At 29.9% G+C, this 16,914-nt stretch overlaps 1 protein-coding gene across 2 annotated transcripts; it reads left to right on the top strand.

Moving 5' to 3' along the window:
* Positions 1-842: 842 nt before the first annotated feature.
* Positions 843-11,299, top strand: LOC124543368. 2 transcript variants are annotated; one of them, XM_047121565.1, is made up of 8 exons: positions 843-1,091; positions 1,502-1,601; positions 1,888-1,930; positions 2,535-2,584; positions 4,254-4,347; positions 5,678-5,816; positions 10,848-10,905; positions 11,026-11,299. In XM_047121565.1, the coding sequence occupies exons 1-6, from the start codon at positions 945-947 to the stop codon at positions 5,811-5,813; spliced, it is 570 nt and encodes a 189-aa protein (XP_046977521.1). In that variant the 5' UTR covers positions 843-944; the 3' UTR covers positions 5,814-5,816; positions 10,848-10,905; positions 11,026-11,299. The 2 variants fall into 2 exon arrangements, with proteins under 2 accessions (XP_046977521.1, XP_046977522.1); XM_047121566.1 differs by lacking the exon at positions 4,254-4,347.
* Positions 11,300-16,914: the final 5,615 nt, after the last annotated feature.

Raw genomic sequence — 16,914 nt, 5'->3', positions numbered from 1 at the left:
TTTTTCCTGGGAAGAAATGTTTACAACTAGCCTACAGTTTGTATGCCGGCTGTGTTAACATCCTGTCTCGGAAGTCGGAATGTGCCTCAACGGCACAGTACATTATTTCAATCGCGTCTGTTTTAGCTTCCATAGATCGTGCACTTGTTTTAGTGGACATACAACTCGCCTCAGAACACGATAGCGATATTTCAGAATGTGTGAATTCAAATTTGACTAAAATAATTACAGAACTATACGATACCCGAAATAATAAATCTACTTGTAAATATTTCACAAGTGTTCTTAATGTAATTTTACGTGCACGTGCTAAAATTTCTGTTTTAATGGCAGTTTTGTAAATTAAATTTCATACATTTTCAAAAGATAATATTATCCATGAAAACTACTGCTACCTCAGATTAAAAGAACAAGCATAAGTGATTGAGTAGTTCTTCTCTCATGTTAATGAATATTGTATAGATATTACAAACGTTTTTTTGCCGTTTGTGCCGTTTGTGTTACTACACAAGCACACAGGCCCAAAAGTTTTTTTTGAAGTGCTTGATTAGTACATAAACATTACTTTTTGGATATGTATTATATTACTAATTATTTTTTTTACCTAATCTTTAAAACTTTGGATTTTTAACAGGAAATATATACTTGAATAAAACTTTTATAATCACATGATTTTTATTGTTTGTAATAATAACCCTATAATGTATATGTAAATATTAACAAATACTAAAAAGATAAAGATGTAGATTTAATGTTTTTTAATTTGATATTTTGTTTTTTATAAAACAATTCTACATTTTTTCTCTATACTGGGGCTGGCAACACTGCCTTAAAGGCTCAAACTCAGGAGTGTCAACTCTCAGTACTTACAATCACGAAATGCTTAGTTGCTCACGCTGCAGTTGTTTACCAAAAGTGTATCAATAAAAAATATATATAGCACAATGGTTATAAAAGAAAATAGCGATAGCGAAATTGAATACAATGGATTTGAAGTTTCAAAAGCAAGAAAGAGGCAACATAAAAAGCGAAACCCAAAAAACTCTAATCATAGAAATTCGTGCCAAGAACATACGTGCATAAATAACAATGTAAGTTTTATTAACCTTCAAACAAATTACTCAATTAAATAAATGAATGAAATAAAAGAAATCCTTATATTTTTAAATAAAATTATCGTTGATAGTACTAATAACATTAACTGACAATCGTTCCGGTCATTATAAAGTTATATGAAATATTGCTTGTGTTAGCGTCATCTAAGTCAATATGGTTTTTTGGTAAATGAGTTGTGGTTAGGTTCAGTATTATTAGTCGCAACAGACACAATCTCTTTGGAAAGACATTAACAACTTTGTCATAAGTAGATTAAGGAATCGTTTATATCTAACTCTTGTAATAACAATAATTTTAAATCATGGTGCATATCAGGTGAGTTGTTTATTACCATGTCAAATATGTATGGATCAATGTCATTAAATATCATGTACAAATTTTACAGGAAACCTGTACATCAAGTAGTAGCTCATCAAGTAATAGTCAGCTTTTACAAAGATTCAATGAGTCCATTCAAACAAGAGAGCTACATCACAATTCAGAAGGTAAAATGTCAATATACGTTATTTCTATGTATTCAATAGTACATATATATATATAAAGTAACTTATAATTTGTCAATTCTTAGAAGTTTTTGCTATTTCTTTAAAATTGAGTCATTTATCAGATTAGCTATTGCAGTATTTTGTGTATTTATTCTTAACTGTAAAAACAGTATATGAAATGCTAGACATTAGACTTTTTATGTAGTTAGCATGTGCAATTTTTTGTCCAGCGTCATTTGTTTGGATAGAATTATGTTATTATTAATGAATAATGTTATTATTACAGAACCTGCAACATATGCTCCACATCATTCTTCTGTTCCTTTTGAGTGAGTAATTTTAATTTTACTGAAATATAATAAAACTTTCATGTAAAAACATAATTTTAACTTATATAATATCCCGTCTGTATGGAAAGATATGACTACAATTTTAGAAAATATTTCTTTGAACGTTGATTCAGTGTAAAATACTTTATATAAACTATATTATATTACTTTCTCACAATTAAGAATCACGAATCCTTCCTTTGTAATGCAAAATTTCATATGCTATGATGACAATGACGGTAGCAAATATTATGTACATTTCCCAAGTAATGTATATTGGTTTGTTCATCTGATTTAAGTGCATGGTTTTATGAATGTTTCACCAATACTGCTTAACATTGCTGTTAGTCTGTCAAACAAATGAAGGCTATGTTTTATTGCTTTTTGCCATAAGAGAGATAGTTAATGAAAATTCAGATGTCGACATAACATGTTTCATCTTTTCGTCGAAAGTACATTGGAAATATACTAGGTACTAAATATAATACTACAATGTAATAAAATTACATGTTTTTTTAAATTATTTGTAATCTGTATTTGTTAAAATTACTTAAAAATACATTTATAAAAAATAAATTATATATTTATTATATTGTATTTTCAGAGAACAAAACAACTTCATTGTTCAACCATGTACTCCAACATATAATCAATGTAAGTATAAAACATACTAATATTATATAAATGTTATATGTATAAGAATATTTAGATATTAGTTTTTGTTGAGTATTTAAAAGTTTAGAAATGCTCTACTTTTACTGTTTCAGTAGTTATTTGTATGTTTCAAGCTATGAGTTAATTATTTATAATATGCAGCCAATCCGTATTTGTTACTTTATGATTATATCAAAGCGACTTTTTTACATTTTGTATTATATTATGTACTAACAATTTACTTACTACCAGACATAAACAAAAAATATATTAATAAAGAATATGATCTGAAGCATATTTTCCAGACAATAATTCTAAATCCACTTTGATGACCTCCATGGTCAAGTAGTGTGTACACTGGTTTTCATGGGTACACTATTCCGAGATGCCGGGTTTGATTCCCGGCTAAGTCGATTTAGAAAAAGTTCATTAGTTTTCTATGTTGTTTTGAGTGCCTGGATGTTTGTTGTGCCTTACTTCTGATTTTCCATAACATAAGTGCTTTAGTTACTTACATTGAGATCAGAGTAATGTATGTGATTTTGTCCAATATTTATTATTTATTAATATTTACTTTGCCGTTATCATGTTTTGTAGTCTTTATTCAAATTCAGTTTTGATACAAGTGTTGGGATATATATATTGCAAATTAAATATTCTAAGCCTTAATGGAATGTTTAATAGGGTTTAATTTAATCTGACGGGATAGCGAGTCATGCGAAGTGGGGTGGTAGGATGGGGTAAGGGATGAGGCATCAAAGCCAGCCTTTCCCTACTTCGATGCTACGGCCGATAGATGTCACTGAACGAAATTAAATCGCGCTAACAAAGTTCCCATTCGTAGCAATGTATCCCTCAGAACCCTATGACTGGTCATAACTAGTTGTAAGTGTTGAATTTGTTAATTTTAATAATATTTAACTGTCAACACCTTCAATAAACGATCAAATAAGAAAATTTTTTGAAACGGAACACCCCGTGTAAACTCTCCTTATCGTAATGTTTTGTATTCACAAGGGCCGGAATGGGATAGTTGCAACAGAAATGAGACATATGATTGATGAAATTAAAACGGACATGAAATCCTGACATACATTTTTACACATGTATGTGTTCATTGATTCGTTTATTGACTGAGGTATCTCTCATAAAAAAAACTCAATTTATAATGTGTGTTTTTATATATTAGCTGTACATACCGACTTCGTTCGTTTAAAATATTTTTTTATGTACACACTTCCCAATTGCAACGCTGCTTACCGAATGCAATCCGATTTTTTTTAAATGAGTCCTGGAGTAGTATACATATACATAAATATGTTAATTTTTTATCCTTCATCATAAATATGGAGTCGACTAATTAGAGCATATTCCTTAATTAGTATGAAAATTGAACGTAATTCTTATTGTTAATGCTTTTATTATTTATATTATTACGTTTTATAAGGTCAATGTTACATGAGGTAGTTCATTGTTTTCTTACTTCTAAATTTCAATGTGAATTTACAAAGCTCATAGACACATAAAAAATATATTTTTAAATTTTACCATACTATATATAAACTTGACGATAACTATAGTATAATTGTTCCTATTGCTAATATCAGCTAGCTACGCATGCCGACGATTTAAAATATATTGCGATCGTATTTTTTTCTTTCTTCTTCAGCTCGTAAATTGCAAAAAAAGCGAAAGATGCGCGTTCGTCGTGACCGTCAATGTTCAAAGAGAACGTGTGCAAATTGCGAAATTAACAAAAACAGGTTTGATTTAATCTTATATTAATACTAGCAATAACGTATTCCCAACCTTCCATTTGATATTCCCTTTTCAAATATTAAACAACAAAAACAACAGTCTGTAAATTCCCACTGCTGGGCTAAAGGCCTCCTCTCCCTTTTGAGGAGAAGGTTTGGAACATATTCCACCACGCTGTTCCAATGCGGGTTGGTGGAATACACGCGTGGCAGAATTTCTATGAAATTTGTAACACGCAGGTTTCCTCACGATGTTTTCCCTCACCGCTGAGCACGAGATGAATTATAAAGATAAATTAAGCACATGAATCAGCGGTGCTTGCCTGGGTTTGAACCCGCAATCATCGGTTAAGATGCACGCGTTCTAACCACTGGGCCATTTCGACTCCTAAATCTTAAATAATTAAAGCGAAATATTAAACAATATGACATGGCGTTTAGTTACTATCAAATTAAAGCTTGATTATGTCAAGACTACATTTACAGATTTGATATTATATTTGCATGATTATTGCGAAGTGTTATGTGTGTTAAAAATAAGTTATTCGTTTTATTTAAACTCGAACACTGCGAATGTAATCAGATACTTTATAATATGTGTTGTTTATTTGAAATTTCATTACGTATGTAATTTATATGGTCTACTCGACAATGAGTGGTCACCGCAACCCACAATAATTGATATCTAGAATTATGAACCCATCCTGCTACCATACTAACATGGAAACCACCGTGTTATGTTCTGTCTTTAATTGCAACAAACAGTGGCGGATTTACAAATTTGCCGCTAATAGGCTAGTAGGCTATTATATTTTTGCCGCCCCTACTTTTTTTTGCAACATTTATGATTTGTGTTCTATCGTCCTCATTACATCGGCTTTTTCCCGTTATTAGTATGATTTTAAACTATGTGATATTTCAGTCAGTTACTAGATTCGTTTTCCAAACCGCTATGCAGTGACGTGTATACGGATTACGGACGTAATGTGTATGCATATAATTATAAGTTTTTTTTTTAATTGCTGTAAGATAATAACAAATTTGGGCTAAATTTGCCGCCTTAGGCTCCAACCTACTTAGCCTATTGGTAAATCTGCCACTGGCAACAATCTTTCTGCTGAGCAATTCACCAACTCTTATTTGTCGTTTTATTGAATGACAGTGACGAGAAATCTATATAACAACAGTTGTCACATAGATTTCTCGTCACTGTCACAGTGACTGTCATTTGTTATTTAATGATTCTAATCAACAAGTGTTAGTTGTTGATTCGTTACTGTGTTTATTATTATTAATTAATTAGATTCATATTAATATCTATCTATGTCAATTTCAGGTTGCAATATAGCGAAAGAAAAGTAGAAACCATCAGAAGGACAAATGAATTACTAAGGAGAAATATTCTCCTCTTAAATAGGAGATCTGAACAATTGTACAATATACTTGTCGCAACCGGATTAACGGAGCAGTAGTAAGTAAGTTAATTTTCACTACGATTTTTTGTCGTATATTTTATTATGCTTTTTTTTAATTTTCTTTATAATATTTATTAGTGTATATAAGTATTATTTTATAAACTAGTTCACACTTTCTTCTGTCTCTGAATCTCTGGTCGCAGGATTTAGTTAGAAAAAGTAGAATATGTTCCTCCATTACATTACATTAATATATAATTGTATTTAAGTAATATGATTGTATTTTTTAAATGTTGAAAAAGAGTAACTATTGAATTTCTTGCCGGTTCTTCTCGGTAGAATCTACTTTCCGAACCGGTGGTAGCTTCACTTAATTGTTATATGTCGATTCAAAAGTGCTTGTAAAAGCCCACCTGAATAAAGTTTATTTTGATTTTTTGATCTTCGGAACCAATGTTGTTTCATACCAAATTTCATGTAATTTTAGTTCAGTAGTTTGGGCTTGAAATCATAACAGATAGACTGACAAATTAAAGATATTTGTAAGTACATGTATATATTTTTAAGTTTGTTAATTTTTGTGGATGTTCACCTTGCTTAGATTATTATAATGAGTTGTTGAGTGAGCCATCAATTTTCACAGCTGAGAATAAAGATGTAAATGACTTAATCTGTATGATTCAGAATGATATCATTGGTTTTGCACTGCATTCATTAAAATCAATCGACTGTGTAAAAAAATAAGATATAGCCACTAATCCAATTCAATTGTAATTGAACTTGTAACCCCCAGTTTTCGTTTGCATACGGTAAATAGAACGTTTTGGGCAATGGTATAAGCATATATATAATAAGATACCGGAAAATATAATCAATTTACCATTTCCAACATTAAAAAAGATTATTAAGACTAAAGTAATAAATAAATCATATTATTCATTAAAAGAGTACTTTTTATAAAGAAACGCCTGGAGTTAGGTTAGGACACTAATTACTGTAAATTGCACATTTACAACAGCATTGTAAATATATTTATTTGAAAAAAGCAACTATGCGAGTTTCTTGCCGTTTCTTCTCGCTAGAAATTGCTTTCCGAAACGGTGGTAGTATTTAATTATTGACGATTCAAAAACGATTCAAAAACGCTTCATTAACGCTTCATTGTGAAGTTTACTTGAATAAAATTGATTTGATTTGATTGATTGAATTTTAAACTACTTACTTATTGCTTCGAAGGTTGAACAATGTTTGCCGAGTGGGTTTTATTTCACATATGAATATTTAAATAAATGTAAATAATCAAAGTCTCTGCCTTAGAAGTCCTGCAAACAGGAAGCGAGCACGTCCAAAATATTTGTAATTTTTCACACCTCAGGATCTTGTACTAAACAACACCGGCACCGATTCACCATGATCACAATTTTTTTATTCATATTATGTTTGGGTTACTTGCCTCTCTGTCCTGTATTTCGAATGTCATATAGTTTCCACATTTCGAAACAAGTTTGAATCTGAATTAGAGTCGTCTTAAAAGCATGTGTGCCCATTTAACAAGTTAAGGCAGGCTTCAATACGATTTCATTAATGTCAAATGTCTGAAGACATACTGGACTTAAATAAAACTGCGAAAATGTTCTACAAATGCCGAATTCCACATATAATTCATACTGCTTATATGTGTCTATTTACTAATCTATTAATATTGAGTGCCCCATTAATTATTTGAATTTATGGGAATGCCACGAAAGTACTTTGTTTCTGTGACTTATGATTCTCTTTGCATGTTTATATGACCAACATTAAGCGTAGTAATTAATTTTGTCTCTTTACTATTGATAATATATTATACTGTTTTATTTTTCGGATGATTCAAAATTGTAAATTTCTCTTCTATTTGTTTATAAAACTGAACAAGAAAAAAAATGTTACCGAAAATATGTATCGAGTCATTCGTATCAAAAATAAAAAAACATTATTAAAGTATAGTACGACACAAGTTAGATGTAGCATCGGAAAATGCAATGGAATGAAAATAAAACCGACTACTGCCGATTTACACAACCAATAGAAATAGCTCCCTATCGCGCCATCCGACGCTATTCGTCGCTATAGATTCTCGCGTCAGAGAAAGCAAGTGCATGTAAAGCGACGTGTCAAATTGACGAATATATTAGGTCATATGATATTACAAGTTATTACGTTTGTGCAAAGATCAAATTTGCATGAGAAATAAATATTGATAATTGGGAAAGCGTACTTAATTCGGATGTGATCGCTTTTACGAATTTTGCCGATGCTACATCTAAGTTGTGTCGTACTAGGCTTTTATAAGCACTTTTGAATAGTCATTTTACAATTAAGCGAAGCTACCACCGGTTCCGAAAGTAGAATCTACCGAGAAGAACCGGAATAACTCAGTAGTTACTCTTTTTTAACATTTAAAAAATACAAAGTCATGTTAGTTAAATACAATTATTTAAATTAATATAACCTGTTTGGAAGTCAACAGGTATGAATGATACCCTGGGTCAAAATAGATCTTTGAAGGATGAGACAGACAAAGACTCGAACCCTAGAAGAGCTATTTCCATTTACATCGACCATCTGAAATCGATTGCTTAAGTACGAATATTTTAACAAGTTGTCCAACGTTGTCCATCGAACGATTCTTTGTAAAAACAAATTGTTTATTGTGTTTATCACAGTTTAGGTGCACAATTCATAATAAAACTATTATGAATTTTTCAGCTATGAAATAACAAACTTAAATATTAAATATCTAATAGAAGGTGCAATTACCTCAATCATTAAATAAGTCGTACTTAATCATTCATAGTAGTTATTTTCACTTTATCAATTACCCTAATTAATACAAAATACAAAGAGATTAATCTGTATCATTGTTTTTAAATAATGACTCGGCGATGGTAGGTTCTTTGTAATTGGAAGTATAATATTCCATCTTGGTACTGTTGAGTCATTGTTATATTTTAATATTTAAAAATAGAACTCATTATTACATTTTCTTAATGAATTCTACAAAAAAATTGAACATTTTAAATTTTTTATGTTTATGAATCACATAACATAATCGCCAAATTATAAAACATTTTATATTAAAAATATTTTAAGAGGGTTTTTTTCTATATGTCAATAAGGGTATGTATATCGACGGCACTACCCAATAGTAAAATCTAACGTATACGTATCGTAAGATATTTTGATATAGTCACGTCATATCCGCATCAGTTTAAATTAGTTTATTTGACCACGCATGCTGAGTCTACTGCCAATTTACTAATGTGAAGCTTAAAAAAGTTAATATATATATGTGTATATATATATATTTAGTCATTGATTTCTAAAGCTTTTTTATTAGAGATAACAGAGATAACAATGACAAAAGGCATCATCAGCTATACGACCTTATTCGTGTCTTATCAGACGCAGCAAGTCATTATACAAATAAGGAAGAGAAATTGACCAAAAATAAATCCCTGAGAGATGATTTTCAGACATACACTAAACTTTCGGTAGATCTCTTACCATTCACATAATCGCTCTGAACTTAATTGTTCAGAAACGAAATCACTAGATTTCCCCTAAAGCTGTCGTGGCTTCTTGGCCATTATTTCATGTTGCACGCGATCGAATATTAGATAAAAACCACATAATATGCAGCATGCATACTACATTAATCTCCCGAGCTAACCACATTTCCCGGGCTTAAAATTTTTTAAAACACTAATAAGCATCGTTTTCGGGCAATCGTTGTAAACCCAACTAGTATTTTGAATAGCAACTTATTTTTACATTTGAGTAGCTATTAATTTTTCAAAGAGCTTGCTGAGAGTTGGCAGAGCAGTGATAAGTATATTGTTATTGGGATCTGTACTATTTGGTTTAATTGCTATTAATTAACCATCAAATTCATAAGATTATGAAACACGACACTAATATAACAGGTGTTGAATGTTGTGACCGAATAGCTATAAAATCAGTTAATAAATTGGATACCTTTACATAGATCCCGTGATTATCATTATCATATAATAGATGTTTAATATGTGTTTAAAATAGACAGTGATGTTCTTTAAAATTAACAATATCCGCAGAATCTTTTAATCCTCTAAGGACGGTAAAAGCATTGCCATGAGTTTATTTATACTTGATAAATTTTCAATTTTAGAAATCACAAAGGATCACTTAAATATTTTAAAGTAAGTTTTAACAATAATAAAAAAGTCCGATTATATGATTTTTATTTTTCAGGAAAAAATTAATTGAATTGATAGGAAATTCCTCAAATTGACTTTCTATTAAGTAAAGATGACATTAAATTATTTTTTTATTATTGTAAGTAGTTTTCTTGAAAAATCCACTTAATACCTACAAAATCGAATAGCTGGAATGGGTCTTTGTCTTCTTACATTAAAAATTAACTAGATGGACCCATGGCTTTAACCGTAAATCATTAATTTTGGAGGCCGCCTAGATCTCTCACAGAGCTTTTTTAAAATTTTAATTTTAATAAGGATTTATATATCGTTTATAGAAACAAAATATTTAAATTTTCAAGTAGCACACATAATGCAGCGTTGATGAAAAAAATCACATGTATATTCCACGGAGTTAGTTGTAAGACCAATGTTTGTGTAATATTTAGTTCATAACCCAATGATTTAGTTAGCACACCTATAAAGCAGCTCAATAGCGCTTTTTTTTACTTTCACACTAACACCATTATACTAAATTTAAGTCTATATATTGCTATCTTATGCGATATATGTATAATGCATAACTTGCAAAAAATTCTGACGGATTTGGATATAAGATTTGTTAAAATTTAATTAATTAGTTCGGAAAAGTTCAGTGATTTCAAAGAAACAAATCTCCTCTTTATTCTGTTCTACAGTGTCTATTTTTCGAGAAATCAAAGTAACCCATAATATAATAGAGACTAATCTGTACCAGTTCTAAATTTCATCCAGATCCGTGCAATTATTTTTGCGTGTTTGTGTAACAAACAACAATCATCCATCCATCTTTTGGCTTTTATAATATTAGTAAGATTATATTGTCTTGTTTCAGAACACGGACTGGACCATCTTCGTGTAAAGAAAATAGCTTTTATTCTACAACTATCTAAGTATAATAGTTTTTTACTTATGCATAATCTACATTTTTATGCACTTATTGTTTCTGTTAAAAAAAATTGTGTTAGTATCAAGCGATGTCATCGTTCACATCAAATGTTTTTTTTTTTCAGGTACAATGGATATTGGTCCTTCAAAATTTGTGAATATTTTGTTAAGGTAGAAGTTATTGGCGACGGCTCCGGCTTTTGATCTGTTAATTTTCGTCTTATCTACTTCAATCCGTTCGAATACGAAAAGTATATAAATTAATGTGGAACATTAAATCCGACGGTATTTATGTAAGTGATTTTATTTTAACAATAGGTTACTTACGGTTTTACTCTTCAAACGTATTTTTTATGTTTTTGTAAACACTTCCTTCTTTAATAAATTAATAATTTATGTTATAAGTATTTTATTTTAAAAAGTGTAAGTGAAATTCAGATTCATCATGTTAATATTGGAATACTATGTCCAAGAATGTAGATCAGATATATGGCTGTAGAGACTGCTAGTATATTATAAGGCTGCCGATAACGCTATGTTTAAATTATTGGTGTAAAAAATTCAGATCAAGAAATGGATACAAATAAATTAATTATAGATACGATATTATTTCGAATTATCCGATTGTTTTGGCTATTATATAGAAGTTTATTTTAGTCAGAAATTGTATAGAAGAAAACTAATAGATTTGAAGACAATTAGTAACTAATACAGTTTTTAAAATTATAAAACACGATGATTATTGGATTCGGTTTCAGATGTACTTATTTTTATTTCGTATGTTCGGAGAAACATATTGTGAGGAAGGCCTTGAGCATGGATGTGGATGGATATAGAGGTAGAGGACGACCAAGGAAACGATGGATGGATTGTGTGAAGGACGATATGGTTAGAATGAATGTTACTTGTGAGATGTCGTCTGATAGAGAAGTATGGAAGGAGAAGACATGCTGCACTAACCCCAAATAAAATTGTGAAAAGGGCAGGATGATGATGTCCGATAGTTTCGGTTACCGTTATGGTAATTCATAATTTGAGCATCGCTAGTTTCAAAATCTTATGAAAAATTTCGTGGTAAATTTTCCCGTAATCTACCGTACTCGTTACTTAAAGTAGGTGGACTGAAATGGAAACGAATATAGGATAAGGAAATGTTTGCACTATAATATGCTGTGAACGAAAATGATTAGGAGGACATCTTCATGTTCGTCTCAATCGAATAGAAATGTATCTCATTGTTATCAGACAATTGTTCAGATTTGTTGTAAGAAGTAACAATATGCAGTGTAAAATAAATCGAAGCTACCTTGTTTGTTACCATTCCCTATTTCCCAATTTCCATGAAAAAAATATGTCCATTAATAGTAATCTAGATGGTTTCGTTAAATCATAACAATGAATGAACAGTCTGCAAATATTTCGTTGCCAAAATTTACAAAAGGAGAAAAGTGCCTATTTGCGCATTTAGTACTGACTTTCTCGTTGACATTGCTCGTTGCAATAATATACTTGGTTCATTTGTTCCTTGTCGATCATAATGTTCACGAAGTTTTTATTACTAGGAAATACTTAGCTGATAATAATGGTGAGTACGATTAAATTGTCATTATTTATCTATAAAATATTCTGACCAGAACTATTTTTTACTAATTTTCCCGTACTTTTTATAAACATTCAACTGGGTCCGTTATTTTGAATACTAACTATTGTGGCAGTTTCGGTTATAAAGGGTTTATGTGGGATGCAATCGACCGCACTAGCAGACAAGTGTCAAGCATACAAGTAAACAACATGTGCTTAAGCAGGTTTAAAATAATATAGACTGGCTTCAAAATGGATATAATATTAATATTTTTTGTGTTCTGTTAAATCAAGTACCTGTGAAAAGTCCAGTGACCCCGCCAGCCTCTCCGTTAAAAATCTTATAGATAATGCGAAAAGAACATAACTTAATTCCTATGAACTATTTAAGAGAATTTGTTTAAAGGGAATGCCATCAATTTATTATTTTTAAAGGAACACCATGTTTTTGTCCTCCAAAACCTGTACATAGCTTGTACAGGTACGTTCGAAGAAACTACCCGAAATCATTATTATTTACAGATTATCCTGAACTCGATACCGTACCGGTAGGGCAATTGTTTATAAAAGTCAATCCTATTATTAATATTTGTAACATTATGTTATTGACACCTGGGTGGTCGGTTGGTCCTGGACATTGTATGGCCATGAAATCAGACCCAGAACTCTCCCATCTATTATACGCTTGGAGAATAAAGTATAAATTTAGAAATGCAGGTAAATTCTTAAAAATTAAATTATTTTATATTCAATAATAATATCACAGATATTTTTCACACGGCATTTGTTTGTTAATAAAATATCTGATAAATACAGATACAATGTGAATATGAACTTGCATAACAGGATTTTAGAGACACTAAATACTACTCTTTACGCAGATGTTACAATCAAAAGAAGCATTGTCCATCCTCATTTCAATAGGGACACGTTTGCTAATAATATTGGACTCGTACAACATGTTACTATTCGTGGTCATATGAAGTATAATAGTAAGTATTTTAATTCACTGTGAGCATTCAAGAACTTAGTGATGAATTCTTTTCAGGCAAACGTTGGGGTTCATAATCGAATAAGGATAATGTTTTTTTTTTTTATTTATAATAATGGGCTTTACTTCTTCATTGAAGATGGCATATCTCTATGATACAAGTACTAAGACATTGTTGTTTTTATATACTTAATTAGATGAAAAAAGATTATTTCAAGCTAAGATAATAATTTATTTTGTTAATGGTTACATTCATAAAAACTGTTTTTTATTTTAAAAAATGGGATTTTTTTTAAGACTAACTTAAGTAATCTCTAAACGTGTTTTACCTGATGGCTTTGATCACGCCCGTGGGCAGGTATCAACCAATCATCATATTATATTCTACCGTCAAAGAACAATATTTATGTGTTCAACTGAGAAGGTCCATTTTCTATAGGCAAAGGTCACTCAAAACAAGGTAGCATATTTATGCACCCGACAACAATGTGTTATAAAAAAATGTTAATTCTAAAGCAATGCAATCAATATGATTACTCGAGTTGTGACATAAGTTGATCTTGACTGTATCCCTGTTACTTTTTGTGTTAAAAAATTAAGTCATTTAGTTGCGAACCAATAAGTAAAGAATATATATAAATTCGTGCGAACGTAACGAGCATTGTAAAATAACTATTTCCAATCAGTCAGTTCTTGTGGAACGAAAATTTAAAATTGTAGTTTATTAAAAAATATATACCAACTTATTACGCATAATCGATTATCGGTAGGTAAGAAGCATCTAGTTAATATGTTATTATGTATTATTGCAAATCTTCGACTAAGTACTATAACAACCGTATTACTATTATTGATGGTTGGTTCCATGACTATTTTTTTGAGGATGTTATTTATCTTTACTAGTTATCAAGTATACTACCCATTTAACTTTTTAAACAATTTACGTGGAGCTGATTTAAATAAAAATATTTTCATAAAAAATAATCCTATGGACTAGATACTTGTCAAATAAAGCTGTGAAGGGAATCTCGTAATACTTTTCATTTCATATAAAGTCGATGTGAGGGGAATCTTGTTGTTTTACTACAGCTTTGCTAAAACGCCATGATTACATGTCTACCTGAATTCAAAATGTAACTGGAACAAGACATTTTTTCATTTGTAGTTTATAAAATTGTTAAAGTTTATGTTATCATTCCTTGGACTTGGCAAAAAATTCAACAGATTTTTACTTTGTGGTGGTTTCTCTTTTTTTCTTAAATATGCAAATATTTTATTTTATCTTTATCTCCAAGATTAATTTCTTAAATTACCTTAATTTATCTTAGTGTTACAAATTTAATTTTTTACAGCTTTATAATTCTTTGCAGTGGGCAGTCACATCGACAATAACTTAATTAATGATAAAATTGATAACATTGTTATAGTAAGCTGGAATTTCGATACAACTCAACATAAAGGTAAACTCGTTTTTGTGAGAATAATTTATGGGCATTTTTTTTTTTCTTTTAACACTAATAACATTGGAAAAGGATGATTATTCGCCAGTGTTCCGTTTCGTTTTTGAACCTCTGTATCATAATGCCGGCAGTCTTATACATGGTTACTAATATATGTAGCTAGTTTTCCTTTACCGACGAGAACGAGATCCATTATTAAAAGTGGAAACCTTTCAGTTGCAATAAGTAGAGCTCTTCGGTAGGAGCGGACGCAGCTAAGACTTTCAAAAGGGGTTCATGATTATGAAATATGGGTATAAGGTAAAAGGAAGCCTTCTTATATAATTGGCCAGCAGATTATATTTGAGACTGGTTATAGAGATAACCATTCAAGAGTGATAAAATTAAAATAATCAAGATTTCTGGTTCTTAAAAATTTCGAAATTATTTCTTGTATATTTTTGAAAGATTTTAAATTAACATATACAGTTTTTCATGGCCCTATGAATATTCCTACAGAACCTCTTACATTCTTATGACTATGGAATGACTCTAAAGCAAGTACTTCACCTGAACTTACTCTACTTATCTCTTTAGAATATAAATTTTAATATCGAAACTACTCACGACGAAAGGCAAACATTTATTTTGATGAGAATACTTAATCACTCTATAAATTCAATTTTATCTTATGTACTCCTCAGCTATGTTATATAGATTCTTTATAAATAATGAATTCCTAAGGAATACATGGAAGTTTCGAAAAAAAATATATAATACTAAAAAGCATTGTTTTCTTTCTTTACTTAACAACAAATATATAAATATTTTTTAATTGATACTTTCAGAATACTTTAATTTTTGTAAAGGACTGTGGACCCATCGTAAATGATATTGATGCAGTTGCTATTTTCAAATAAATATATTTAAAATATGATCTCATTTTAGATGAAAATATTGTTATAAATCCTATTCAATTTTTAAACAAGGAAAACTGTACATTCTTTATGTCACCAATAATAGAATTGAGAAGCTATGAATTTTGTACCACAATTGGAAATCATATTAATACAATAATAGGTTAGTTTAGTTCATATGTTTAGTCTATTCTCACTAAGGGTGAACTACAATATTTAACTACACATAATACTTAAAAACCTAATAAATATAATTCTTCACTAAATATATTTTTAATACTTTGTAGTCCACATTTTTCCTAAGTCACAAAGAGACCCTTAATGACCGTTGGTAGTTAACACAATGTACCTATATTATTTTTCGTACTTAATGAAAATTTCTACATTGAAATGAAACATAATCAAGATTTTTTTTTATTTTCAGGCCATGGAGCTTTGATTGTTAATAGGAAAGATTCACGTACTTTGGGATTTTTTACATGGGGAGAGAGACAGGAAAGTTTTTTGCCACTCGTTATTCTTAACCTAACCAATTTTCAAGAGTGGTTAAAAATTATTGTAACATAATTAAAATATGACATTTGCAAATATACCTATGTGCACTAAAATTGTTTTATTTCAACAACTGAAAATTTATATGCGACTACAAAGAATAAATCACACTTCCTAATCTTACTTCATAAAATTTCCGTGTAGAGGATTTATGGTAAACAACAATAACAAAATACTAATATTAACAACAAACACATGTCAAAAAGTCATCTGTGACCTGACATAAGAAATTCCAGCCACAGATTAGCGAACGAATAAATGAAACTTAATACATTGCCAAAGGTAATAAATTACTAATGATCATATTATTTGTAGAATTAAGTACAAATAATATGCGCAATAAATACAGCAAAAAAGTAGTTACACGTAATTAGTACAAAAAAATATTTATTTAATTTAAAAAGTAAGTAACAAACATTAGCCACCTCATTTTTTAATGAAAGCTATAAAATAGAGAAAAAATAAATGTATGATTGATTTTTCGCTTTAGACAAAAAACAAGCACAAAATTTTAAAAAATTCTTTATATTTACA

Source organism: Vanessa cardui, chromosome Z (genome assembly GCF_905220365.1).
Source record: "Vanessa cardui chromosome Z, ilVanCard2.1, whole genome shotgun sequence".
NCBI lineage: Eukaryota > Metazoa > Arthropoda > Insecta > Lepidoptera > Nymphalidae > Vanessa > Vanessa cardui.
Note: the sequence above shows the minus strand (reverse complement) of the source record. Positions and strands in the feature narration are given on the sequence as shown.

Coding starts and splice junctions, on each gene's coding strand:
- LOC124543368 (XM_047121565.1), top strand. CDS start 945: ATGGTTATAAAAGAAAATAGCGATAGCGAAATTGAATACAATGGATTT. Junction 1,602..1,887: donor GCTACATCACAATTCAGAAG/GTAAAATGTCAA, acceptor TTATTATTACAG/AACCTGCAACATATGCTCCA. Junction 2,585..4,253: donor TACTCCAACATATAATCAAT/GTAAGTATAAAA, acceptor TTTCTTCTTCAG/CTCGTAAATTGCAAAAAAAG.